We start from the raw sequence: 15,948 nt of genomic DNA, 5'->3' as shown, positions 1-15,948 counted from the left end.
TGCTGTGAAGCTGTCCCCAGCCTTTGCAGCGCCGGTTCGATCCAGGCCGGCTGGCGAGGGTCCCGCATGGTGCTGCAGACCTCTCCTGTCACGCCTGCTGCCCCCCCCCCAGCAGTGTATTTCATCAGTCTGCCTGTTCTGTTCCCCGCTCTGTCTCTGGTGAATCCTCTCACCCTACCGCGCATCTGGCCTGTACCCCGGTTCTTGTGTAAATGAATAAATAAATCTTTAAAAAAATATCTTAGAATATTAGTACCTTTCCATTTCTCCAGTCCTTTGTGCTAGTTTTCGTGTACGTTTTCTCATATCAATATATATAAATAAAACATATATGATAAACCCTATTCTACATATTATTTTTGCTTTAACTATTATCTTTTTTTTTTTTTTTAAGATTTTTGTTTATGCAAGAACCGGATCACAGGCCAGATGTGCGGGAGGGTGAGAAGATTCACCAGAGACAGTGTGGGGGACAGAATAGGCAGACTGACGAAATACACTGCTGAGGGGAGCAGCGGGCGAGCCAGGAGAGGTCTGCTGCGCCATGTGGGTAGCTCCCCGGCCATGTGGACAGCCTCACAGTGCAGGGCTCAACCGCCTGCACCACCAGGGAGGCTCTAACTAACCTTTTGAGACAGGTTGAAATAAGAAAATACCTCATATTTACTTACATAGTTTCCATTTCTGGAGGTCTTTGCTGCTTTTTTAACTCTAGATTTCCATCTACTATCATTTTTCCTACTGCTGGGAGGACTTCCTTTAAATTTTTGTATAGTATAGGACTGCTCTTGTATGTAGGAATCTTCTTTTTAAAAGATGTTTTCTCTGAGTATAGAGTTCTAGTTCGACATATTTTTTCAGTACTTGCATGATATCTTGTGTTGTTTCCATCCCAACTCTGATGTTTCTCATTTGTTTCTTTGTACAGTATGTGTCTTCCACTCCCCCACCCCCACCAGGCTTTTAAGTGTTTCTCCTTAGGTAGTTTGATTCTTGTTGTTTTCTTCAAATTTTTTACATTTGGGTCTTACTGAACTTTTTATTTTATTTATGTGTAGAAGAACTGGGGTGTAGGCCACAAGTGCAGGGGTGAAAGAATTCACCAGAGACAGAGTGGGGAGCAGAACAGGCAGATTTACTGAAATACACTGCTAACGGGAGCAGTGGGTGAGACAGGAGAGTTCTGCTGCACTGTATGTTGGTTAACTCCTTGGCTGGGGATCAAAGATCCAACTCAGGCTGTAGTGGTGATAGTGCTTAGATGTAACCCCTATGCCACCTTGTCTCTTTGTATACCTGGTAATACTTGATTGGATGCCAGGTATTGTGAATTTTACTCTGTTGGCTTTAGCTATTTTCTTGAACTTTGTTCTTGTATGTAGTTAAGTTCTTGCAAAGTACTTTCTCTGGAGTAGCCTAGGACTATTACTCCCTCATGCTGAGGCAAAGACCCTTTGGTGTACTCTACCTTGTGTGCCTTGAAACAAGTTTTCTAGTGTTATGAAGATAGCTATTCTTACCTACCCTTTGTGAATGGTGGTTGCTATTAAATCTAATCTTTTCTAGTGATTCTTTCTCTGGCCTCTGTGGTTTCCTTATACACATGTGTGCCAGTCAGTTCCCAGCTGAATATTGGAGGGCTGTCCTCTGACAGTCTTTGAAGATTGTATTAGTGTCCTTTGCCCTGAAATCCACCCACCTTAATCTCCTCACTTGTAGCTCTGTTTCCTCAATTCAGAGAGTGCACAAGGCTCTGTCTGAATTTTCTGTACCTGAACCAAGACCTGGAAACTCTTTGAGATGGCAATCATAGCACTTACCTGATTTATCCCCTGCGTTTCAGCAGTACTCTTGGTGGGTGCTTATTGCCCAAGGTCTTGAAAAACCATTGTTTTTGTATAGTGGATACATTTCGTCCACTACTTTTTGTTGTTGTTGGTTTTTTTTTTTTTTTTCCGGGGTTTAGAGGGTAAATCTGATCTGTTACTCTATTATCACCATAATGAAATTATTATACTTAAAAAATATTATGTTTTCCTGTGGCATGAGGAAGAAGTCTGAATAAAATGAGAAAAAAATAGTTTACGTTATTTGACAATTAGAGTTAGGTGTTAATACCATATATAAATGTTTTGAATGCTTCCTCTGCTCAACTTAAAAAAAAAATAATTGCTGTGGTAATTGTTGAAATATTTGTTTTAAGAAAACATGACCCCAGACTTGGTTCCTTCCTGTTGACATGGAGACAGAAAAATAGAGGCGTGAACAAAATTCCCTGGAAACAGAACTTAGAAGCTAGGGATTCTGAACCTGACCCTAATGAGCCACATAGAAGAGGAGCTACTATTAACCGCCTCCTAATTACCACTTCCTAGAAAGTGCTTTTAAAGGGTTTCTTTGGCAGTCAGTGTTTGATGGGTAAGGTGAAAAGCTTGTTCTGCCAAGTTTTATACTTTGATAGTTTTATGTAAGTTTAATGTGAATATATATATGTTTAGCTTTCTGCCCCCTTGATTTTACTACATTTGAAAGATTTTTTAAAAAAATATTTATTTATGCATACAAGAACTGGAGCACAGGCCAAAGATGTGGGGGGTAAGAGGATTCACCAGAGACAGAGTGGTGAGCAGAACAGGTGGATCCACTGAAATACACTACTGAGGGGAGCAGTGGGCAAGACATGAGAGGTCTGCTGCACCATGTGGGTAGCTCCCTGGCTGGCCGGGAATTGAACTGCAGAGGCTGCAGACAGCTTCACAGTGCTGTGCTTAATAACCCCTTGTGCCACCAGGGAGGCCCTACATTTGAAAGATTTTGTGTAATGGTGTTATGGTTGATGTTTGAGGGGATAGTGCTCTAACATAATATGTAGATTGGCAGAGATTCTTGGATAAAATGAATTTGGAAGTGGGTCATAAAATAGTCAAAGTGGAGTGTTGGGTTGCTTGAAGTCACTTATGAGCAGACAGGTCCTCAGAGAAGAGACTATTAGAGAGACTGTTACATGGAACTTAAAGAGGCCTGGGGTGGAAAATTTTGTGGGATTTGAAGGTAGGGTGGAACTGGCAAAGTAAAGTAGTTAGAAACCATGCAAAAGAATATAAAGGATCTGTAAGTTTTGAATTGGTTTTTACTTGGAACAATAGTTTTCAGAAGAGATAACTTCTGGTGCTGAGTTTATAAGTGACCAAAGTTGAGTTTATCTTATCAGTTGTCACCAATAATTACTACCCAACTACAGTATAGCAAGCGCTTTGTTAAAAATTGTTGTGAGCTATGGGTATAGATGAATTTCTTTCCAAATTATTCACAATTTTCTCCAGAGGACCACATGTATTTGGTATGTGTTAGTAAAGAATAATTGCTACAGTTTAAAGATACCTGTTCAGAAAAGAGATTTTGACAAGGATTTGAAGAAATAAAAGGAACAGAAGGTTGTTGTTACCTTTTTATTTTTGTGTGAAATTAATAAAAAATGTGTACTTTATTCAAATTACTTAAACCCAAAATCTTTGAAAAGGATTTATCCCCAGAGAATGGGTGAATGTAGTGACATCTTATTTTGCCTTAGGAAGACAAATCTTGGTGTAAAGACACATCTTTTCTGAATCTAATAAATAAAGAGACAAACACTAAGATATAGCTTTCCCCTCCCCCGTTCTGCCCTGTTACCCCGTTAATCTATTAAATCTAAAAAAAGTAATTTTAATTTTCTCTGGCTACTTCTGTAGTTTGTAATGTAGATGGAGTTATGTATCTAAATAAAAATCATGAAACACATCTGTAACAGGGGGACACTTGTTTCAGATTTTTTCTTTTCCCCAAATGTAGATGTGTCTGTGGTTAATGTTACTTCATTCTTGCTGGTTCAGAAAGTATAAAAATTATAGCATTTTAGAAAGCTAAAATTTAAGAAGCATAAAATATCAAGTATCAAATTCTATAAATAAAATGTTTTCCTTTCCATAGTTTTCCTGCAGTTAGCGCTTTAAAAAAAATAAGTGTGTGTGGCAACCTGGCAAAATGTGAAGAAATCGTTCAGTATGATGTCAAAGATCGTTTGCAGAAGGTTAATAATTGATAGCTGTAAAATTGAAATGGGGCAGCTATTTTTTTCTGTGTGTTAGATGTGCTTTTCTTTTTCATTAAAAAAATACAAAGACTTTGGCAGAGATGAATTTAAGGAGGTAAGGTTAACTGTATTTTAATTAAAGGAAATGAGGCTAATAGTCCAGTATTTGTGTGGTTTAAAAGTTTGTTGTTTTAACTGTGTTTTCTTTAGTTTAACTCTATCAGATTTTGTGTTTTAGCAGATTTTTGGGGTGGGATATGAGAATAAGGAAATGTGTTTCTTCCAAATTGAAGTAAATGTATTCTATTCTTTAAAATATGGTAAGCAGGAATACTTGAAACTTTATGTATTTTTGTATCTTACCCACATCTAACACTGTACTGCCTGGTATGGTTACCACTAATGGCGGCACTCAAGCACCTGAAAAGTGGCTAGTCCGCTGGTGTAAAATATATACCAGATTTTGAAGAGTTGATTTGAAAAAGAAAAAGAGAATTATGTCATAGCTTGAAGACTTTTTTGATTACATATTAAAATGATACATTGACTATATTTGATAAGACACATTTTAAAAATTAATTTCACCTGCTTTTTACTTTAAATGTGGCTACTACTACATTTTTACTTATATAAGATGTTTGCATTGTATTTCTTTTGGATAGTGTTGATTTAGATGATCTGATGTTCATCTTACATTTATAATTTTACTACCACAGCATTGCTCCAATTTTCCTGTGGATATTTTCTGTGACATATCCTTGAATGTTAGGGAAATAAAAAGCTGCTGGGCAAAATAGAGCTTGTCAAGTATCTGTGTTGAAACATTTTAATCACAGGGAGACCTTTGATCTTCACTCAGACTCTTTATTCTTTTTCTTTTCACTGTGGATTATTTTTAATTTTTTTACCAATCTGATGATACATAATGAATAAAAAAGAATATATTATACTACTTTTGTGTTAAAGCTAGCTTAGCTTCAGACTGTCTTTTTTTTAAATTTTATGAAGATGTTATTTTATTAAAATATAAAACTATGTATAAAAAGGCAAACTACAGAGTAGAAACAACATATATGTAAAACAATTCATTTAGGAATATAAACAACTCCTACTAATCACAAAGAAAATTACAGTAAATCAAGTAGAAATAAGGGCAAAAAACCAACATATTTCCCAAGAGGATATCCAACTGACTAAGATAGAAAATTCAGGAGATTGCAAAGTGAGGTTAAACCATGCTATGATACCACTAACACCCACCAGACTGACTAACATGAAAAAGACAGAAGATAGCAAATAAAAGTGAGGATGTGGGGTATCAGAGCATTCAATAATTCCTGGTGGGAGTGAAAATTGACGCAACCTCTTTGTAAAACTATTTAGCAGTATCTCTTAAAACTGAACATGTGTATATTATACAAGGCCCACAATTTCACTTCAGACTGTCTCTTTCTAAATTGAAAAGTGGAAAAGGTAGGTCTGCTGTGTTTGTCTGCTGGAGTGTCTATAAGGTAATCTCCAGACTATCAGTTTCAGATTGGAATATTTGAGAGGTGTTCTCCAGAATACTCTTGTATTCACCTTCATCTTAAAGAAAAAGAAAAGCCCCTTGCTTTGGGGGCTGGAGAGTCCCTAACATATATGGACCTTTCTTCTGAGTTGTCTCTGAATCATTTCCTGTGCCAATTTCCTTGTGTTTGCTCTTAGTTTTTCCCTTTGTTTCTATGGCTGAGAGGCATGAAGTTGTGTTTATTGGTGTTGATGTGGAAGGATCTGACTCCTCTCTGAGTCAGGTGTATATTTTGTTGCTGCCAGTTTCTCTGTCTCAGCACATTCTTACCCTGTATCTTTGGTGTAATAGTGCAACTCATGTTTGAACCCCACGTTTGAAAAGCTTCTTCTTCGGCAATAATTGCCAATACACTTAACTTTCCAGGTATGTTTCTCATGTAGTGTTTTCTTCTTTAGCTTTCTTAGATCCTTCCTTAGCTCTTTACTAACAGTTTACATATTACCAAGTGTTCTGTTATCCATAGGAAAATACAAAGGATATTAAAAAATTTTACTGTTTCCATAGGAAAATACAATAGGATATTAAAAAAATTTACTATCAATTATTTGCAAATAATTGCCAGGTTTCTTTCTGTAGCCCTTATCACTCTTCTGAGCTTCAGATTTTATAGATGTGTCCCCTAAGTACTTTAAATTCCAAATACGAGTCCTCCCTAGTGGCACAAGGGGTTAAGATGCAGCACTGTGAAGCTATCTGCAGCCACTGCAGCACAAGTTCGATCCCTGGCCAGGTTGCTGACCCACACGGTGCAGCAGACTGCTCCTGTCTGGCCTGCTACTCCCCTCAGCAGTGTATTTCAGTGGATCTTTCTGTTCTACTTCCCATTCTGTCTCTGGTGGATCCTCTGACCCCCCCCAGTCTCTGACCTGTATCCCAGCTCTTGTATGCATGGATAAATAAATCTTAAAAAAAAAAAAAAATTCCTAAGACCCAAGAAAGAACCCATTCTTTCTTTTCACATTTTTCAGTCACAGTGTTATACTTTAGCTTTGATGTTTATCAAATATATGTTCCCACACACAATCTGTTCTTTTTTTTCTTCATATGACTGTCATGAAGTGCACACTGCCATTTTCCTTAGGAGGGCCCTTGATGAGGAGATTCAGTTATTAGGAGTGAAGATTATGGTGAAGGCAATCTAGGATCTGAATTACTCTGTTGGCATTTTCTCTTGTTCTAAATTTAGTCCTTTTTATCAAGGAACTAGAAATGCTTTCTCGCTGCCAAATATTCGAGGCTTCTGGAAGTAACCAATCCTAGATAGACTTCCTACATCCTTGATATTGTTTGAGGTTCTACTGTAATTAACTTTAGCACACCCATCTCAGAAAATGTGGACTGTAGCCATTTTGTTAAATTAATTTTTTCAATTGCTGTTAAGTTGATTTACAACACTGTATATGATTTAGGGGTGTAAATTCACACCTTTCCTTGTATGTTACTGTACCACTCTGTAGCCATTCTTCTTGCTACTCTTAGAGGTAATCTAACAGAAATTTGTTGCTAGTTGCCTAGTTAGGAGACTGAGGATTATATATTCCTCAGTTTATAGAGATCCACCTCCATGTTTTAGTCTGGGTGCATTTGGAAGGATGAATAAATTTGGGCTTGTGGGTTGTTGTAGAGCAGTGACAGATAAGGAAATGGCCAGGAGGACACACAATCCTCTGGGGAATGCCTTGGATTATGGAATACAGTATTCCTGTTGGGCCAGTATTCTTTTGTTGGAATCTGATGCATTTCTTTTTTTTATTAATCATAAGGCAGTTAATGATGGAGAACGAAGTAGTTTGATTCTGCAATAAATTCATGTATGGCAGTGAACCTATGTTCTGGGAAAAGGAAAATAAGAGAGGAAGTTTGGAATAGACTTCTCAGTAGCCTAGGACCTGTGAGTAATATTGTGTTAGCATTTTCTTAGTTGCTGGGCTCAAGTCTTTGGAAGTTACGTAAATTTCCAGGAAGGGTGTATCTTCCACTGCCGTGTCAGAATATTTTAATCATATTGAAACTAGGTGGCAACATGTTCTTGTCTCTTCTGACTTGTATGCTTTTAGTAATAGGGAATAGAATGTTTTTAGTAATAGGGAATAGAAAACATATGGGTCTAACTACATATTTATATAGTATACATTTTCTATCCTTCATGAATATATAATTTTCCTGTGTGACTGACTCACTCAGGGAGTAGTGGCTTGATAGTATCAATTCAAATATTACTTCTAGAAAACCTGTCAACTCAGAAGGATTTCTCATTAAGCCTATAGCACTGAAAATAAGGTTCTAAAGCTTTCCTTTAGAAAATTCTAAAATTTGGGCCTCCCCGTGGCTCAGCAGTTGAGCGCTGGGTTGCAAAGCTGCCCGCAGCCTCTGCAGCGCCGCTTCGATCCCCGGCTGCTGCGCGGCCACTGGAGGAGAGTCCCACATGGCACGCAGACCTCTCCTGCCGCCCGCTGCTCCCCTCAGCAGTGTACTTCGGTCCTTCTGCCTGCTCAGCTCCCCTCTCTGGCTCTGGTGAATTCTCTCACCCTCCCACGCTTCTGACTATACCCAGTACTTGTATAAATAAATAAATATTAAAAAAAAAGAATATTTATAGCAAATAATTGTCCCTTTATTTGACTGTTTGAATTTTTCAGTTTCTGGCTATATTTGGGACATTTTATTTAAATTATTGTTGCCATAAAAATGTATTAAATTACCCTATGAATAAGGGTGGAATTGTTCATTTTACATTATTGTGTTACAAATGACATCTGGGTTTTAAAGAATTTTACCAGAGTTTTTATTTTAATTCCATCAATATTTAATGTACTTTACTGAACTAAATGAACTCAGGAATATAAAGATGAGTAAGAAAGAAATATGACTGCAAAGGGTATGTCCATCTGCTAAATAGGGTTTGACCTATATGTGTGTGTATTAGTTTTTGTAGTTTATAAATGAGTATTGAGCATTTCTTGTAACCCAAGTAGATGACTTTCTGAAGGAATTATTGGAAGTGAATAGTAGCCACATTAAATACTCAAGTAGGATTCCTGTTTGAATGACATATAATTTATAGCTTTATAGTGACAGAGCCATTTTTCCAAGTCTTTCTTTTATAACCCATGTATATGTGAAAGAAGCAGATTTAATGTTGTGATGCATCACGAGATGGATCTCTAAAGTGATCTTAACCCATCTTTTTATAGATAAAAGTCAGGGGCCTAAAACAGGATTTCAAATTCAGAGTCCAGCAGGACCTTAAGAGTGAAGAGGTCACAAGCCTGACTGTAAAATTGAGGCCACCAAGTGGGGAGGGGGCCCAATGTACTATGATGGAGGACTGTGGGTGGTGGGTGTGGTGTGGTAATATATATCTGAAGAGGTGTGATCCTATACCTCTAACTCATATACAGTGTTGTAAACCAATGTTATTAAAAAAAAAAAATCTGTACCATAAAACAAACAACAACAAAAAAAAACATTGCAACTCAGTCATGAAAATAGCTGCTAGTTGGCCTCAGTTTTGGTGAGACAGAGGGGATTATGGAGACTGAGTTGATTAAAGTCCTTCATTTAAAGGGAGAAGCTCATATTCAGCTATATCCTGTTGTTTCTCTGCAGGAATGTGGACTTCGTTTTGTCCTGTCTTTTTATTTTTCAAGAGAATTCAGCATTGTATCTATATAAATGTATGTGCATATAAACAAATCAATGAAATCTTCCAATTTTAACGTTAGTAATAGTACGATTTTTTACTCAGTCACTGCATGGGCAAAATCTTTTATTTGGATAGATTAGTTATGCATGATGAAGCGAAATAAAAAAAAAAGAGAGAATGAGTTGAGTTGGGTGGCCCTGCCTTACTTTTAGTGATAGATACATAGTAAACCTGGTAATATTAGTTCTTTCATAGAATTTGTTACACATCTTCAAGTATAATTTCTTTTTCCTGAAGCCCTCTGAACCATTTTGCTCACCAGAATTCTCCTGCTTTGAATTTGTAGTATAGGTGAAGGAAAGTTATGATGGGGTTAATAGCACTAAAATAGTTAACAGTTCATTATTTCAAATTTTGAAATTACTATCCTAGATGAAAATGCAGCAATTGTTTTATAGATGCCAATCAAGTATTATTGAAATTATGCATATTATTTTAAAATAATGACTAAATTGCTGTAGTGAAATTACACATATCCTCATGACTTCATTTAGTATCACTGTAAGATTAACTCTTGAACAATTTTTAATTGTGTTTTAGATTGTTGGAGACAGATAGTAAGTCATTAAGATCTGTAAATGGGTCAAGAAGAAACAGTGGCTCCTCCCTTGTGTCCAGTTCATCAGCCTCAAGCAACCTCAGCCACCTTGAAGAAGATTCTTGGATTCTTTGGGGAAGAATTGTTAATGAATGGGAAGATGTACGAAAAAAGAAGGAAAAGCAAGTTAAGGTATCCGTATTTGTTGAAATTATTCCTCTTAATCTCAAAGGACATAAGGTGTGAATTAATAGAAGATAGAATGAAGAGGTATGGTTTATATGTTTTCATTTATTTGTACCCTCAGAAGTTTTGATTTATAGATATAAGTTCTTTTTTTATTCTTTTTTTTTTAAAGATTGATTTTATTTATTTATTTTGTTTATTTATTTATTTATACAAGCACTGGGTACAGTCAGAAGCGCAGGAGGGTGAGAGAATTCACCAGAGCCCGAGCGGGGAGCAGAGCAGGCAGAAGGACCGAAGTACACTGCTGAGGGGAGCAGCAGGCAGCAGGAGAGGTCTGCGCACCACGTGGGACCCTCCTCCGGTGGCCAGGGAGCAGCCTGGGATTGAACCGGTGCTGCAGAGGCTACGGGCAGCTTCGCAACCCAGTGCTCAACCGCTGTGCCACCAGGGAGGCCCAGATATAAGTTCTTATAGAGATCTCCTAGTTGTAGAAATATGTAGCTGAAAATTATTTTAGAAATTGAATTGTCTCATTTTATAGATTCAGAAACGAAGTTGAGACATTCTGCATTCTTCAGTTATTAGTGTTTTGCTGCTGCATTTTTATTTTATTTATTTATTTATTTATTTATTTTTGCCTGAAACAGCCCTTTGTGAAAGATTTTGGCCTGAATGGACTGTCATTTAGAACTCTGCAGATTATCAAGTGCTTAATACTTTTGGAGGCCACAACTCAAGTGAAATGGCAAGAATTTGTCCAAGGCATTGTAGCCCTGCTGGCCAGAACAGAATACACCCAAGGGCCAAATCTTAATCTTAGTTAAAAGTTTCCTAGTCTTAGTAGTACAAATTGAGCTTTGTGAATTAATAAATTTAGTAAGTTTTCCACCCTACTGCACCCCCAGGAAATCTTTGGCTTCAAGGTAGCATACTTAAAGAATTCATTTAAAAATTTTTATTTTTAGGAACTTGTTCGTAAAGGAATACCCCATCACTTTAGAGCAATAGTTTGGCAACTTTTATGCAGTGCACAGAGTATGCCAATTAAGGATCAGTATTCAGAGCTCCTGAAAATGACCTCACCATGTGAAAAATTAATCCGAAGGGACATTGCTAGAACTTATCCTGAACACAACTTTTTTAAGGAAAAAGATAGCCTTGGACAAGAGGTTTTGTTTAATGTAATGAAGGTAAGTCCTATTTATTCATTTTTTGAAATGAAATAAATTCTCATGATACTGACATGATGTATTATCCACAATGAAGCATTCACCCCGGTAATCAGTTTCTTTGGCTGTGAATTCAGCTTTAGCATACTTTCTTCTTTAATTTTGATGTTGCATTACTGCCTAGTTTGGAGAATTTATTAAAAGATTCATCACATTAGTTGACCGAAAATATCCTGAAATCTCTATACCTATGAATTTCACTATTGAGGAATAAAGTTTTCTGTTTGTTTTGGCCAGTGTTATTGGAAATCCTTGAAAGTATATGTCTTTGTAATATTTTCTTCGTATTGCTTTCCTCCTGCCGATAGTTCCTTCCCCTTCAGCTACCTCTTGAAATATTGACTTCTTATTAAAACATTTCAGTTTTGCTTTATCTTAAACCTAATTATTTTTATAATGTATGTAAGTATATTATGTACATCTATATAATGGTTGTGTAATGTATATCAGGTATACATATAAGTGCTTTTAAGGCTGTGATACTTTTCTTGGTATAAATTCTTTTATTTTTTTGTCCTTAGGAGTAGTCAATTTCTAATTTGGAGATTTTCAAAAAACTTTATGCAATAAAACATTTGCATTTTATATGCTTATAGGATAACATCTCAACACTATTTTTAGGCTTTTAGAGAAGAAGAAGGGTGTAATATATTGTGTTTAAGTATTTTGAACAACATTTTTTACTTTTTAGGCATATTCTTTAGTGGATCGTGAGGTTGGTTACTGTCAAGGAAGTGCATTTATAGTTGGACTGTTGCTAATGCAGGTAAGTTAATGTAAGTTAATACAAGTATTGTAAATCAAGTTACGTTCTTGAGATGAATCATATAGGCTGGTTTTTGCATCTCATTTTGCAGTGGTTCTGTGTACTTGGTCTAGATTATTTAACTTCTCTCTTTGATCCTTAATTAGCTAATACTATCTATTCAGATTGATTATGAGGGTTACATGAGATAATGTATGTAAAGCCTAGTCTATAACATGAAAGAAAAGTTCAGTAAGAGCATATCTTGGTAGATAAAAGCAGACGAGTCAATAATGGTGTCTCCAGATGCTTTGCTTCAATTTTTTAACAGTTCTACCTGAGTCTTAAAGCTCTGTAACTATCAGAAATATACACATTTCTTTTTCTTGTAGCAAGAACCTGATATCAGCAGCTCTCCTGCCCACCTGTGACTATGCTGGTGCCTCTCTTTTTCTTTCTCCTTTTACTAATAAGCCTGTCCTTTTTAAAATGTAAAAAAAAAAAAAAAAATCATTAAACTAAAAAACAAACACCACCACCCCCAAACAAATAAAAACCTGATGTCAGGTAAACTTTCATAGTAAAAATGCCTGATTTTTACTTTGTTTTATAAGTTGCTCCTAGTTGTTGCATGGTGTTTGTCCATTTATGGGTGACATTAAGTTATAGATAACAAAGTGTGATTTATTAGTATTGAGATGTGTAGCAGTTTTGCACAGTTGTGATTTTCCTACATTTATGATTGGTTAGCATTGGTAGTCCTTTCATGTTATTGGCCTAAGTATTCGAATTATATGTGTAGTTCTTCACAGAATTTATTATTTCATTTGCTATAATATTCTGATGAGTTAACTAATACAATGGGATTGGTACCTTTAAGTCCTAATTACAGATTGTTAGAAAAATTATTTTACGTGTTATTTAACACTTACATCATATCCTATCACTTGTGCTCCAGAGACTTCCCATCTTACTTAAGGTAGAAGTCTGAATCCTTACAGTAGCATCTGACACCCTTTGTCATTTGTTTTACTGATATTTCTTTTCCATAACCTCACTTCTACTTATCACACCCTATGATGTCCTATACCCTTAATCTATTGTCCCCATGACAGACTACTTGTGCACCCCAATCATGACTCCATTTCATGGCCTTTTATTACTCTTCTGGGACTGCTGCTCCCTTGCTTTCTTGAGTATTCTGTTTTGGATAACAACCTTGTCCAGAAACTTTGCTTGACCTACTTACATAAATAGCAATGTGTCTCCCAGCATTCTGTTACCCCACTTTATTTTATTTCTATTGTATTCATCACCATCTGACATGTGTATTAATTTATTTATTCCATGAATTGTATTTCTCCCCCCACTGGAAAATTGAAGCTCCCAGAGGGTAGACATTGTGTTTATTTTGTCACTGGTATATACTCAGAAATAAATGTCTGACCTTGAGTATTTGTTGGTCAAATTAGTGAATTAGGCAAGTGAGGTGGTTGGCCTTAGAGGTTGTAAGATTGGTTTAACTTCTCATTCTCTGTGATAGAATGGTAGGTTAGAGAATTTTGATTTCTAATTCATTGTTGTTACCATTGCATCACATGGCCACTTACAAGGCATTTAACTGAATCTTAGTTAAAATGAATGGGTACTTATTTTCAATATAATTCAGCTTATTTGTATATCACAGGATACTATGTTGCTTTCTCCCTCCAATGTAGATGCCAGAAGAAGAAGCCTTCTGTGTATTTGTTAAATTAATGCAAGATTATAGACTTCGTGAACTTTTTAAACCAAGTATGGCAGAATTGGGCCTTTGTATGTACCAGTTTGAATGCATGATACAGGTAAACATGTACTGTTAATAAAAAGGCATATTGTCTATATTTTTTGTTATCTTGGTTGAATAATAACTAAGTAAATTGAATGTTAAAAGCATTGAAGTAATTGAAAAAAGTCACTGTTTCATTCAGATGATCAATTTATTGGTCAGTTAACACACAATTTAGATCTATTTCCCAGTTCAGCACTACCTCTAAGTAATAGTTGGCAGTCTGGAACTTGCCTGTAATTTTTATATTCAAATGATAAGCATTTGTGCCAAATGTGTCATAACCCCATGCCTAAATGCATGAGTTTTCTTATCACACCCTATTATATCCTATTGCTGTTACAGAGACTGTGCTGTCTTACAGAGCCCACACCATGACACTGATGTCTTGCATTTCCTTTGAGACTGTGTGTTCTGTCTTTTTCAATTCTTTTCCTGCCTTCCCTTTTTTATATCTTTTTTGCTAAGCTGTAATCTTGTAAAAAAATGTTTTACACTTTAAGTTGCTAGTTGAAGATGTTAAATTTATGTTATTTAGTCAGATTCTAGTGACTGCCTGAGGGCAAAGAGGAGAGGAATTAAAATCAAGTAAAAATTTCCTTTGAGGGCTTCCCTGGTGGCGCAGCAGTTGAGCGCTGGGCTGCGAAGCTGCCCATAGCAGTGGAGCGCTGATTCGATCCCTGGCTGCCGGTCGGGGTCCCACATGGCGCGCAGACCTCTCCTGCTGCACCCGCTGCTCCCCTTAGCAGTGTACTTCAGTCCTTCTGCTTGTTCTGCTCTCCGCTCTGGTGAATTCTCTCACCCTTCCGTGCTTCTGACTGTACCCAGTGCTTGTATAAATAAATAAATAAATAAATCTTTAAAAAAAAAAAAAAAGAAATTCCTTTGAAATATTTCACCTTTCTAAATTTAATTTTTGTATTATATATGTTTACTTTGTTTTTCTGTAACATAATGGTATATTGTTATTTACTTAAGTTCCAGTTAGATAAGCAGAACTTAAGGATGTAGATTAATGCGAAATGTAGGGGCATGCAAAATGTTTTTAGTTTAAAGAAAAAGGCAGTGTAGCTCTTGAGATGATTCTTAATTTTATGAAATAGTAAACTTGTTTTTATCAACCTTAAACTTTCTTGCTTTATTTTTGTTAATATATAATTTGTTTTTAATTACTAGATAACTAGAGTTGCTGAAACATCTTTATTTAGGATGAGGAGGGAGGAAGGTCAAAATAGGTGATCAGTGGTACATTTTTTGGAAATATTGTAGTTTGTTGAAAAGTACAGAAAATACCAGATACCCATGTACCCACAAGAAAAATTAAGCAAATGTAAAAAAGGCTTTACTTGTTTCATTTTTTCTTTTCATTAATAAGTCAAATGTTATAATACTCAAAGTTCTAACTCCACGTCCTTTTCCCTTTCTTTCCTGCCCAGATAGTTATCAGTATCTTGAATGTATCAGTTTCTACATCTTAAGTTTCCCTTGTGATGTTTCATCCTGTCTTTATGTTTGGTATAGGTAAATCTAGTGCATATATAGTGATCTAGCTTCAAATACTCAAATTTACGTGTTTTAACGAATTCTTTTCTTCTCTTTAGGAACATCTTCCAGAGCTCTTTGTACATTTTCAATCTCAAAGTTTTCATACCTCAATGTATGCATCATCCTGGTTTTTGACTATCTTTCTTACAACTTTTCCACTACCAATTGCAACAAGGATATTTGATATCTTTATGTCTGAGGTAAGCTAATGGGACGATTATGAGCAGATGTTGCACAAAAAAGGCTTTGGGTTAGTTATAGTCAAGCAATGAGGACAATAAAGATCTGTCCCATACCATACTGCTTACATCTATAATCTCATTTAAACCTTAATTGACCCTCTCAGGTACTGTTAGTTTACCCATTTGATAGATGATAGAAAAAGATGCTTAGGGAAAGGTTAAGTAACTTATCTATGGACACATAGTACGTAAGTGATCTGGTAACAGGGATTAGAATATAGGCGGTCAAAATCTGGAACCTGCACTGTGTTATCTCCTGATTGATTTAGTGAGAATTAGTG

The 15,948-nt window shown here is 36.1% G+C and overlaps 1 protein-coding gene across 6 annotated transcripts in view; it reads left to right on the top strand.

The window, feature by feature from the left end:
• Positions 1 to 15,948, top strand: part of EVI5 (ecotropic viral integration site 5) — a gene marked incomplete at both ends in the record, with an annotated part of 175,135 nt that overhangs the window by 36,997 nt on the left and 122,190 nt on the right. For all 6 annotated transcript variants that reach the window (XM_084243965.1, XM_084243964.1, XM_084243961.1 and 3 more), the window contains 5 exons: positions 9,892 to 10,081; positions 11,044 to 11,268; positions 11,999 to 12,073; positions 13,771 to 13,896; positions 15,482 to 15,625. In XM_084243965.1, coding sequence (XP_084100091.1) covers positions 9,892 to 10,081; positions 11,044 to 11,268; positions 11,999 to 12,073; positions 13,771 to 13,896; positions 15,482 to 15,625 — 760 coding nt within the window. The remainder of the gene's footprint in view (positions 1 to 9,891; positions 10,082 to 11,043; positions 11,269 to 11,998; positions 12,074 to 13,770; positions 13,897 to 15,481; positions 15,626 to 15,948) is intronic.

The sequence above is a fragment of the Talpa europaea genome (assembly GCF_964194135.1).
Source record: "Talpa europaea genome assembly, chromosome: 9".
Taxonomy (NCBI): domain Eukaryota; kingdom Metazoa; phylum Chordata; class Mammalia; order Eulipotyphla; family Talpidae; genus Talpa; species Talpa europaea.
Note: the sequence above shows the minus strand (reverse complement) of the source record. Positions and strands in the feature narration are given on the sequence as shown.